The 12,429-nt window shown below is 41.3% G+C and overlaps 1 protein-coding gene across 4 annotated transcripts in view; it reads right to left on the bottom strand.

Moving 5' to 3' along the window:
- Positions 1–12,429, bottom strand: part of SEPTIN9 (septin 9) — a 366,436-nt gene that overhangs the window by 148,892 nt on the left and 205,115 nt on the right. For all 4 annotated transcript variants that reach the window (XM_056549571.1, XM_056549574.1, XM_056549572.1 and 1 more), the window contains one exon: positions 6,137–6,745. In XM_056549571.1, the coding sequence (XP_056405546.1) occupies positions 6,137–6,745 (609 nt within the window). The remainder of the gene's footprint in view (positions 1–6,136; positions 6,746–12,429) is intronic.

Raw genomic sequence — 12,429 nt, 5'->3', positions numbered from 1 at the left:
TGATGGCGAACCTATGGCACTCGTGCCACAGGTGGCACGCCGAGCCCCCTCTGTGGGCACGCGGCCACAGGCCCCCGTCACGTTCTGGACATCCCTGTGTCCCGAAAGGTCATTTTGGGACACAAGGATGTCCCGGTTACCGCTCTGCGGTCCCGCGTTAGCTTTAAAAATGCAGGGACCACCGGGAGGTAGAGCACGCAGGGATGTCACGTCACTGACATCCCATGCGTGTGCCCGTAAAGGAGAGCAGAGCGGAGCATCGGGGAGGATCGAGGATGACGCGCGCATGGTAAGAGACCAGCGGGACGTAATCTTCAGTGTTCCGACACAGACATACAGCCTCCAGCCATACACTGTATATGGCTGGAGGCCGTATGTCTGTGAGGGGACACTGCCTGTCTAATGTGGGGGAACTCTGTCTTCCTAATGTGGGGAACACTGCCTATCTAATGTGGGGGAACACTGCCTGTCTAATGTGGGGGAGCACTGTCTGTCTAATGTGGGGTAACACTGCATTTCTAATGTGGGGGAACCCTGCCTAATGTGGGGGAATTCTGACTGCCTAATGTGGGGGAACACTGCCTGCCTAATGTGGGGGAACACTGCCTGCCTAATGTGGGGGAACTCTGCCTGCCTAATGTGGGGGAACTCTGCCTGCTTAATGTGGGGGAACACTGCCTGTCTAATGTGGGGGAGCACTACCTGTCTAATATGGGGGAACTCTGTCTGCCTAATGTGGGGGAACTCTGTCTGCCTAATGTGGGGGAACTCTGTCTGCCTAATGTGAGGGAACACTGCCTGCCTAATGTGGGGGAACACTGCCTGCCTAATGTGGGGGGAACTTTACTGCCAAACTTGTGGGGGGAATTATACTGCCAACCTTGTGAGGGGAATTATACTGCCAACCTTGAGGGGGGAATTATACTGCCAACCTTGTGGGGGGAATTATACTGCCAACCTTTTGGGGAGAATTATACTGCCAACCTTGTGGGGGGAATTATACTGCCAACCTTGTGGGGGGAATTATACTGCCAACCTTTTGAGGAGAATTATACTGCCAACCTTGTGGCGGGAACTATACTGCCAACCCTAATGTGGGGGAACTATACTGCCAACCCTAATGTGGGGGAACTATACTGCCAACCCTAATGTGGGGGAACTATACTGCACCCAATGTGGGGGAACTATACTGCCAACCCTAATGTGCGGGGAACTATACTGCACCTAATGTGGGGGAACTATACTGCACCTAATGTGGGGGAACTATACTGCACCTAATGTGGGGAAACTATACCGCACCTAATGTGGGGGGAACTGTACTGCACCTAATGTGGGGGATCTACACTGCACCTAATGTGGGGGAACTATACTGCACCTAATGTGGGGGAACTATACTGCACCTAATGTGGGGGAACTATACTGCACCTAATGTAGGGGAACTATACTGCCAAGCTAATGTGTATTCTGATTTAATTGCTGTGCTGGCACTTTGAGGGGAAAAAAGTTGGCGTGCATTATGGTTCAGGCTCAAAAAGGTTCACCATCACTGATCTAGTAGATAGATATCCTGGAGTCTATGGAGAGTAAGCAAGTCTTACTCCAACCCCAACATATGTTTCGCTCAAACACCGGAGCACAAATCTAAAACAGAGACCATAACATATCTATACATTGATCAGCCACAAAACTGTGGAATGGTTCTGAAGAGGTGTGAAGTAACCCCAGAAGGTATGAAGATATTTGGGATTGGAGTATAGTTCCGCTGCTCTGCCAATCTGTGACCTTATCTGTCTCAAATAGACTGCAGGTTAATCAACAATCAGTAGTGATTTGGCCTTGTAAGGTTTAGCCACAATTGGTATAGGCCTATGGTTACATAATATGGGCTACCACAGTACCAGTTTGGGGTAACTTGGACACACTAAAGCTAAACTGAGCTAGGTTGTGATGTGTTAGTACTGTGAGAGACAATTAGATAACTAGTATCCTGCTCTATGCCATAAATACAGCCTAGAGATTGAATGTGTGATTGTATCTAGTCCACAGCCAGGAGTATTCTATTTTTTTATTTTTTATTATGCCACAGGGGCTGTAAAGTTAGTGTAGTTCATAATATAGGGTCAGTACCTATGTTTCCTGGTGGTCAATTCTTCTGTGATTTTTGCCCCAGGGTTTGTTTTTAACAGCATACAAAATTACTGTTGTCTCAGGTTTTCCCATGTTGCTGTGCGGCTTGAGACATTACATCACTAGTCAGGTGATCAGAGGGAGCGTGTCTTTGCTTCAATGGGTGGAGTGACCGCTGGCTGGGAGGAAGCTCATTCTGTTTTTGCAACAGCGGAAGGTAGTCTGGTCAGAAAACACTGGTCTATTGCATTGAAGGGACCACAGGTGTGTTTCAAAGGGTGGGGTGGATGATGTGTGGGAGGGAGAAAAGTGACCTCACACTTACAAACAAGGAATGATGGGATTTGTAGTTTAAGTGAACAAACTCCAACAGAAAATAGCAAGTTCACCAAAAATATAGCCTCAGCTTTATGGTAATCTCACAACATAGCCATTTAGCCCCAAGACAAGTGCGGATCCTTCCTAAGCATGTTTATTACTTCATTATTTGTAGCTATGCCTGGTACTGACAGTGAATAGGGCTTAGCAGCAGAACCAGGCTCAGCCACCATACTGGTTACCTACTGGGTAAACATTTAAGTTGCTACAGCACTCCAGCAGCCTTACCCTTAAGAAAAACCTAACTGTACCATTTTTATAGATGTAAAGGACTTTCCATTAATTTTGCAATAATTCCTACTGGCTGGGAGTAGGGTTAAAGATTTAATTTTTTTTTTATTTCTTGCAGCTTTGGCACTGCCTCTGCTTTGGGGCCCCCCACTAGTAGTGCTGTGAAGATGTCCCATACATAGTGCGCGTAACAGTGAAGCCATTCATTGGACTCAGCGCTCTCTGCATGTACCGCACATAGCTGCTAAGACAAGTGATTGGCTGTAGGGTCAAAGGAACAATCTATGCTACGGCATTGCAGCTTTTGCTATTTTTATTATTTTTAGCCCTTTAAGTGATGCATTTGAGGCCTTTTACACCGCTGTATATTATCTTAATTACTAAAACTATAGAGGAAGAAGTATTGATGAAAAAAACACTTTTTGTCTATCAGTGACCCATCTCTTTGAGGTCATGGGGCTAAAATGAGCTCTATATGTTATTGAAAACCAGTGAAAGAGTCATGTGATATGTGAGCTGAACAATGAGACCATTTTGGAAGTGTGGGCACGGCATTCTTTGAAGGTTATTCATTAATCATATGATGCAATATGTGCAAAGATCTACTACATGTAAAATATCGGACAAATACTCATACCTGCTTAGCTATACTAACCAAAAATAGGATAAACAGAAACTTTAGTCTATCCTACAATTAAGCTGACATTAAACCCTATTAACTATGTAATTCTATGTTTTACATGATCTACCTTTACCTTTGCCAGATTAATGCAAACTTTTAATAAAAAGGAAAACAGCCACAATAAAAATATAATGCCACGAATCTCATAGAGCTCAAGTCCTTGTATGTAGTAATGAAGTAAATACAAGACAAGTAAACAATGGTTTCAATCAGTCTGGCACTACAAAACTAATAATAGCAAAAACTTAGTGTCATATTATGTATACAGACGATTGTAAAAAAAAATAAAAAAAATAAACAACACACATTTTACTAATGTTAGAGCTTCAGCAGGGTCAGACCCCACTGGCAATGGCTTGTCGCGGGTTGGAAAGAACAAGTCTTTGATGGAGGTGCTGCTGTTGTTTCGGTAAGTAGATCCAGAATTGGATTTCTTCCTGAGAGTTGAGCGTGTCTTGGGCCCTGTAGAGGAGACTCCATAGAGACCCAGACTCGCACAACTCAATGATATCATCTCTGTGGTATCTGTGGACATAAGACAAACAAAACAGCAGCGCCTCCATCAAAGACCTGTTCTTTCCAACCACTGACTTGCAATTTGACTACAACGTGGCAGTGAGTAGATAAGGTCAGGAGTGCAGCAGCTGTCCAGTACTCGCATCTCCAGTAGTGTTGTGTCTTCCTGATTATACACCTGCGGTAAGGTGATGGGAAACCAAACAGCCTTTTTACTATCACACCAGGGAGCGCGCCTCTCCTTTTTGCTTCCTCTTCTCAATTTACTGGCAGTAGTTTGTCTCTTATGAGAAAAAAAAAATGAGTATCGATTGGAAAGTTTGGGTGTCTCCCACACACGTAAGCATCAGTCAATCTCATTGAAATCAGCAGGTATGGATTACTGTTCTCTCATGGCTATGGTCACTTTAAAGGGGATGTCTGGTCATTTTCAGAATGTTGAAAATAACAACACTGGCCCTCATTTACTTAGAAAATCGGGTTGTAAGTCTATGTTGCTTTCTTACCCGACTGCTTTTTTCCCCTGGTATTTATTATTATGTCGCATCCTGTTTGTCGCACGTGTTTGTTGGTTTTGGTTTCCAACTCCTCTGAGTTGTCGGGAAAAAATCCACAACAATTCAACAAATTCGGGTTGTAAACCTTTATAAATACGTGGAAAAGCTCAGAAATGTCGGGTTACACCCCTTTTTCGGGTTTGGGAGAATCCGCATCGGGTCCTTCGGGAAAAAATGTTGCATCGTGCCACAGACTGGCGCACGATGTCTGCGCAGACAAAGATGCGCCCAAAAAAAAAACCCGACAAAACAAGTCGGGTTTAGAATAGTAAATGAGGGCCACTATCATCCTTACCTTACTGATCAACCACTACTATCACAACAATGCTTTCCAGGGAGCTGATGTTCTCTACTTCCTGATTTCTCTTGACACAGACATTGACATATTGCTGAATAACCCCTTTAATGGCAGCAATCAAATAAAGTTGAAGTTGTACAACTTATCACAGGGCCATCACGTTCCGTAACAGCCAAGGGGGAAAGGTGGACTTAAAGGGGTACTCCGGTGGAATTATTATTTTTTAAATCAACTAGTGCCAGAAAGTTAAACAAACTTGTAAATTACTTCTATTAAAAAATCTTAATCCTTCTAGTACTTATCAGCTGCTGTATAATACAGAGGAAGTTCATTTCCTTTTGAATTTCTTTTCTGTCTGACCACAGTGCTCTCTGCTGAGACCTCTGTCCATGTCTGGAACTGTCCAGAGCAGAAGAGGTTTGCTATGGGGAATTGTTCCTTGTCTAGACAGTTCCTGACATGGACAGAGGTGTCAGCACAGAGCACCGTGGACAAACAGAAAAGAAATTAAAAAAGAAATGAACTTCCTCTGTATTATACAGCAGCTGATGAGTACTAGAAGTATTAAGATTTTTAAATAGAAGTAATCTACAAATCTGTTTAACTTTCTGGCATAGTTGATAAAAAAAAAAAAATGTTTTCCACCGGAGTACCCCTATAACATATGTACATAACTGCACATGAGCCAAAGTAAAAGAGTCTACATCCTACTGTCAGAAAGAGGACTCGCTCTTCAACATGCTTTAAGGAAAACGGTCACCTATTACCCTATACACCGAGTTATAGTGCGGGTGAACAGGAGAATGATGCGGGGTCTCGGACTGCTAAACCTACCTGCAGTCCAGAACTCCGATCCTCCAAAGGTCCCCCTCTTTCAGCACTGACTTGCGCTCTGGAGGAGGGTTTAGCCAGCTGGATTTAAATATTCCTAAGCACTGGTCACGTGGGCGCTCATGCCTACTGAGCGCTCTCGTGACCAATGCTTATGAGTATTTATATCCAGTCGGCTAAACCCTCCTCTAGAGCGCAAGTCAGCGCTGAAAGAGGTGGACCTTTGTAGGATCGGAGTTCCGGACTGCAGGTAGGTATAGCAGTCCGAGACCCCGCATCGGTCTCCTGTTAACCCTTTAAACAATTCTTTTGCCAAAAAGCTGATACATAGTAATGCAGTAATACTTCCTACGGTCTACTAGTTTGCATGTAAGGATAAAGCTAATGAAATTCTACAGCTCACAATTAATTTTGGTACAATGACTTTCCAATCTGTGTCTTCCTCAAACCAAACAACAAGATAGGCAATAATAGCATCACTTTTATGTTTAAAAGGATAGAGAAGACATCACTTACCCTCAGGGGTTCTCTGTTGAATCTCTATCTGGACAGGTTGTGGTTTGGGTTCTTGTTGATGGTGAAACACAGCCGGTGTTGGAATGGAGTTTTCAACCTGTTTGACTGGAGGGACTTCTGGAGATTTAGGGACCTGGATCTCAATTCGTTTGGAATTGGATTCTTCTATTTTTCTTTGGTTTAATTCAGGTATTTTAGAACTTGGGGACTCTCCTCGTAGATCATGTGGCTTTCCCAGAGAGATCTCTGCTCTTCTTGGTGGTTCTGGGGGTTTATGTCCAGACAGTTCAGCCCTCTTCAAACCAAACCTTGACATCGCTGGGGCAGAATTTTCCACTTGTTTGGATGAGATGTCAATGGAAATCTCTGTTCGTCTTGACATAGGTTCTGGGTGCCGGGATCCAGACAATTCAATACGTCTTAGAGATGATTTAGGGGACCTCTGACCACCAATATCTGCATGCCTCAAATGTGGCTCATTTCTAGTACTTGGGTCCTGGAATTTTTGTGCAGCTGCACCTCTTAGCAGTGGGTTTGGGGTTCTGCGTGGTTGGACAGAGGGGTTTGGAGATTGGTCGACCTCCTCCACCTCAAAAGACCTCTTCAGTGCTAAGAATAATAGAAAAACAACATTGAATTTTTATGACATTTTCACTAATAAACACCATGTGGTCATAGACAAACATAGGGACTGAATCATAATTAGGAACAGAGAAATCAGGCTGCTGGATACATAGGCAAGATTCACGCCAACTTCACCATTAGCCTAGCTTTAAGATTAATAACTCCTCTCCGTCCATTTAAACATAACACCATTCACTTTGGCGCATATACTTCGTATTTCTAAAAAATTACATGTTTTATGTAATAATCCTTCTCGGCTGGGTTAGTGTTGTATGTATAAGGTTCTAGGATGTTATTTAGAGCTTGTTAAATACAGAGCATAGAAAAACAGTCTATAAAATATTACCTTTAAAGTTGTAGTGATGGATCTATTTTTTTTAAACTTTTTTTTTAAATTAAACTCTGCTTAAAATTAGCTTACTATGAATGTAGGTGTCCATTGATTAAATTGTGTATAGTTAATGGCTATTTTGCCCTAGTTTTAACTGGGATAAGTGAGATAATTGTAGGGGCAAGTGGACATGTGGTGGATTTTTCTTCTGCAAATCCACTGCAGAATTAAGTGAATATCTATGTAAATTCATCAGATTTCACCACATACCTTCACTCCAGGGCAGACGGAGTACCCCTTTAAAGGGGTACTCTGGTGGAAAACTATTATTTTTTTAAATTAACTGGTGCGAATATTGGCAATGCGAATCTTATTAGCACTATATATTCGCAATTGCGAATATTAGTTTTTTTTTCACAGTACACATCACAGTGATCACCCCTCTCTGCTTCCAGCTTGTGTGGTGTAAAGAAGACTATTACTACTGTGTGAGACTGGCATGCAAATTTTCGCATATGCAAATGTTTGTATATGCAAATTTTGGTATATGCTAACTTTGGCATATGCGAAAATAAAATGCAAATATTACGAATATGCGAATTTAGCGAATATATGACAAATATTTGTCCATATATATCATAATTCGAATATGGCCTATGCCGCTCAACACTAGTGCCAGATAGTTTAAACAGATTTGTAAATTACTTCTATTTAAAAATCTTAGTCCTTCTAGTACTTATCCGCTGCTTTATGCTCCACAGGAAGTTATTTTCTTTTTCAATTTCTTTTCTGTCTGACCACAGTGCTCTCTGCTGAAACCTCTGTACATGTCAGGAACTGTACAGAGCAGGAGCCAATCCTCATAGCAAACCTATCCTGCTCTGGACAGTTCCTGACATGGACAGAGGTGTCAGCAGAGAGCACTGTGATCAGACAGAAAAAAATTCAAAAAGAAAAGAACTTCCTCTGGAGCATACAGCAGCTGATAAGTACTGGAAGGATTAAGATTTTTAAATACAAGTAATTTACAGATCCATGTAACTATCTATCACTAGTTGATTAAAAAAAAAATGTTCCCACTGGAGTACCCCTTTAAAGCCTTCCATAGCTAGAGCATGGTGGCATCTTTAGTTTTGTAACAACTGGAGAGCAACAGGTTGAAGACCAATGACCGAGGTAATATTTTCTCTTTTTTGTTTGAGATATTGTTGTAACCTTAGTGTGTTTTTGGAATGTGAGGAGTAAAGTCAAGTAAGTTCTAGGTTCACAACTCTAGTACTATTTTATTCTATTTCAGAATGATTAAAAATGTCATATGCTTACAGACCTTAACTTGAAACTACAAAGAAAAATCGAGTAATGCTGATCTGTTGCTTCCCAAGTCTTAGCTACCGGTAATTACAAAAAGATTTGCTAGTGACCAAAATCTCTTCTTCAGTGCCAAATAACCCTTAGTAATAGTAAAGGAAACATCCCATGGGCATTAGACCATTACTATAATTTGGTAAATACTTTTTACCACTGGGACAATGTTGCTTAATATGCACTTTGTTTTACTTGTGTAACAAAGGAAGACATGCATTATTTTGTTAAAGGGGACATCTACTCTATAAGCCAAAGTGTAGAGCCCCAAAGTATCACAAAAAAAAACCCCACTCTGCCAGACCTGAATGTCAATGCATTACACGGATTCATTCATTTATCACCATTGCAGTTAAAATGTATGGTAGGTTGCAACTAACCCATCTTATGGCCGGGGTTTCAGAATCTGGACGCTCAATGATTAGCTGATTACCAGGGTGATCTGGTCCTCTGCTTTGGACAATCCCTACTATTTAAAGCGTCCCTTGACAATAAGCAGATCACAAAGTGTCCCCCTGCTCGGACCACCAGCATTCAACTGTAAGGGTGCATTAACACCACGTTTTTGCAATACAGTTTCCGTATCAGGCTTTTGAGGAAAAACTGATTCCTCAAAACATGACTAAACTGTATCAAAACGTGTGTACAAATTTCAACCCGTATACAGTTAAAAACGGTTGCATCCGTTTTGTAAGAAAAAAACATATACGTTTTTAACTTTTCACTCCATTTTGAATAAAGTTTCACTTGTTTGATTGAAATTCCAAGAAAAAAAACTGTGCAAAGTCAAAAACCGTATGGTGAAAACCAGATGGAAGCGTATGCACATACAGTTCTGTACTGTTCCCACTGACTCCCATGTAAAAAAAAAAAAAAACGTATACGGATTAATACAGTTTTTCACCCAGACCAAAAACCGTGGTAGACAACGGTTTTAGGTACGGGTAAGAAAACTGACAAAACCGTACAGAGTACAAAACGGACACAACCTGATGCATCTTTTGGCATACGGCTTTCAATGGAGAGTCAGAGCATACGTTTTCCAATAGGTTCCGTACAGTTTTCACATTGAAAACGTATACGGGAACTGTATTGCAAAAATGTGGTGTGAATGCAGCCTTATGTGTGGGAAACCTAGCAGTAAGTGTTAGATTTCCCTACAGCAACACCACAGGGAGAGAAGAATTACATGGGTTGTAATCATTTCTGTAATGCAGCACAGAACAGGTAATCCAGAGAGCAAGAGATACTCATTATAGTCTATGGGATTTTTCTAATAGCCGTTTTAACACGTCATCGTCGTTATTAATAACAGCCGTTATTTTGTGACGGGGGATTGAACGGGAGAAATAGTGCATGCACTAATTCTCCCGTTACTATCGCCCATCACAAAATAACAGCCGTTATTAATAACGGGTGATATCGGGTTAAAACGGCTATTAGAAAAATCACATAGACTATAATGGGATTTTCTAACAGCCGTATAGGATTTTGTAACTGCCGTTTTACAGCCGATTTTCAGACAGAACTTCGAATGGAACTTTAAAACTGAGTAATTTTGTAGTGTGAAAGAAGCCTTATATGACAATCGGATTTCTAACGTGTATTCCCAGAAGAATAACTGTATTGCCGGATGATTTGTCTATGTTTACCTCAATTATTATGACTGCTTTAACAGAAAAGAACTATAAGAAGCAGCTGGGCCCTCGTCTTGTGTAATAGTTTATATCTAATATTACAATTACATTTCTAATAAAAATTAGGCATAAATCAAAAAAGTACGGGTATCATCGGCACAGATTGTCTTAAGAAATGTTGCGGTACACAGAGTATAATAAATCTGTACGTTTATTAAATAGCCAATAAACAGACACGTTTCAAGACTATGGCTGTCTCTTTCTCAATGTGATATGCCAGTTTAAGAGACCGCCATAGTCTTGAAATGCGTTTGTTTATTGGCTATTTAATAAAGGTACAGAGTTATTATACTCCGTATACCACAACATTTCTTAGGACAGTCTGCAACAATGATACCTGGACTTTTTGGATATATGCTTAGATATACCTTCCATCGGTGAGGAGCTTCCGAATACCGATCCCAGGGTGGATGCACCATTATCAGCTTGAATAGGTAGTTGTGTCTGATATATAACCACAAAAGGTGAGCAAAACCCCTATACAATATTTTTGTGCATTTAAGGTGCAGACATACTATCACATAAGAAACTCTGCTGTATTTTGTATATATACAGAATCCCTAATAATTACTAGGGGATTATAGATCAGAGGAATTATGACTATTTTTTGGTACTGGTAGGCCTAAAGTTTTTAACTGCAATAAAGCAGTGAAAGAATTAATATTTTCACTTTGTTTCACTTCTGCTGACAAAGGCTAACAACATCCTACGCCCAGATGTAACACTCTAGTTCTATACTCCTATTCATTCTCTAAAGCAGTCAGGAAACAGTTAAAGCAAAATCCAACATCAGCAAATCTACTTCCAGGACCAAAAAAAATGACACATGGCCAAGTGCAATAAAAAAAATCTGTTATGTTGTGGATTGAGCAGATTTTTGGGGCAGCACGGTGAGTTGTTGGAAAACTTATTATGGAATTTTGAGAACACATCTTTGGGTCGGGTTGGCAGGTCAGTCTTGAAATATATATATATATATATATATATATATATATATATATCTCAGATGCATATACTACACAGAAATCAGGTGATAATGAACAAACTTTAGAACAACATTTAGTTACATAGAGGGGAATTCATCAAGCTATTTTGACTATCTACAAAAGTTGCATCAAAAGTCTCAGCCACTTCTCCTGCAACTTTTGCTATAGATCATATCTGAAAGTGAACTACCATGTGCAGTGCTTTAGGCTAGTTTTATGCAGTGGGCACTGATTCTCTAAAAGTCGCAAAAAAGTCGCAGCTCCCATCATCTACACAATAACCCACACCAATTTACTTCAGCACTGAAAAGTACTCTAAACCGCCGCCCGCCCCCAACATGCCACCAGATCCCTAATTAAACTACTTTGGAAAAAAAATTATTCTGTAATTATCTGGGGATTTAAAGGGGTTCTCCAGTGCTTACACATCTTTTCCCCTATCCAAAGGATAGGGGATAAGATGCCTGATCGCGGGAGTCCCGCCGCTGGGTACCCCCGGGATCATGCACGCGGCACCCCGTTTGTAATCAGTCCCCGGAGCGTGTTCGCTCCGGGACTGATTACAGGCGACCACCGGGCCGGTGGTGTGTGACGTCCCGCCTCCGCCCCTGTGTGACATCACGCTCCGCCCCTCAATGCAAGCCTATGGGAAGGGGCGTGACAGCTATCAGGCATCTTATCCCCTATCCTTTAGATAGGGGAAAAGATGTGTAAGTACCGGAGAACCCCTTTAACCCCAGACCTTATGGGATCAGCTCCTTAAAATACAGTCGATCTACCCTCTGTGCCATTGCTTCTTAGTTCACAAAGCTGTTTCAGAATGTCACCTTAAAGTTCAACATGGAACCCCCATTTAAAATCTTAGCACTTCTTATACTGAGTACCAGTGGCACAGAGTATTGGTAAACTGTGTTTTGATTAGCTCATCCCATAAGGTCCCCAGACAGGGACAGATTACTCCCCGTGCCTGAACAGGTAGGAAAACTGTGAGGTAATTTTTCAGTGATGTTCCTGAGCGTGTGACTGTTCATGAATTTGGCGAAGAGAGTTAAAAAACAAGACGACTTTTCATGACTAAAATAGCAGACAAGTATCAATTAATTCCCTTGATAGTTTGTAAGGTGGAAATAAAGACTAGAGTCCATAAAGCTTAACCTAAAACCCTATTGTGTTGATCCAGAGGAAGGCAAAAAAAAAAAAAAACATAAGGCGGATACCAATTGCCCCATAATAGGAAAAATTCATTCCTGACCCCAATATGGCAATCAAAATGAATAACGTTCTATTCCCATA

Source organism: Hyla sarda, chromosome 13 (genome assembly GCF_029499605.1).
Source record: "Hyla sarda isolate aHylSar1 chromosome 13, aHylSar1.hap1, whole genome shotgun sequence".
Classification (NCBI taxonomy): domain Eukaryota; kingdom Metazoa; phylum Chordata; class Amphibia; order Anura; family Hylidae; genus Hyla; species Hyla sarda.
The sequence above is the reverse complement of the archived record's forward strand: the minus strand, read 5'-3'. Positions and strand labels throughout refer to the sequence as shown.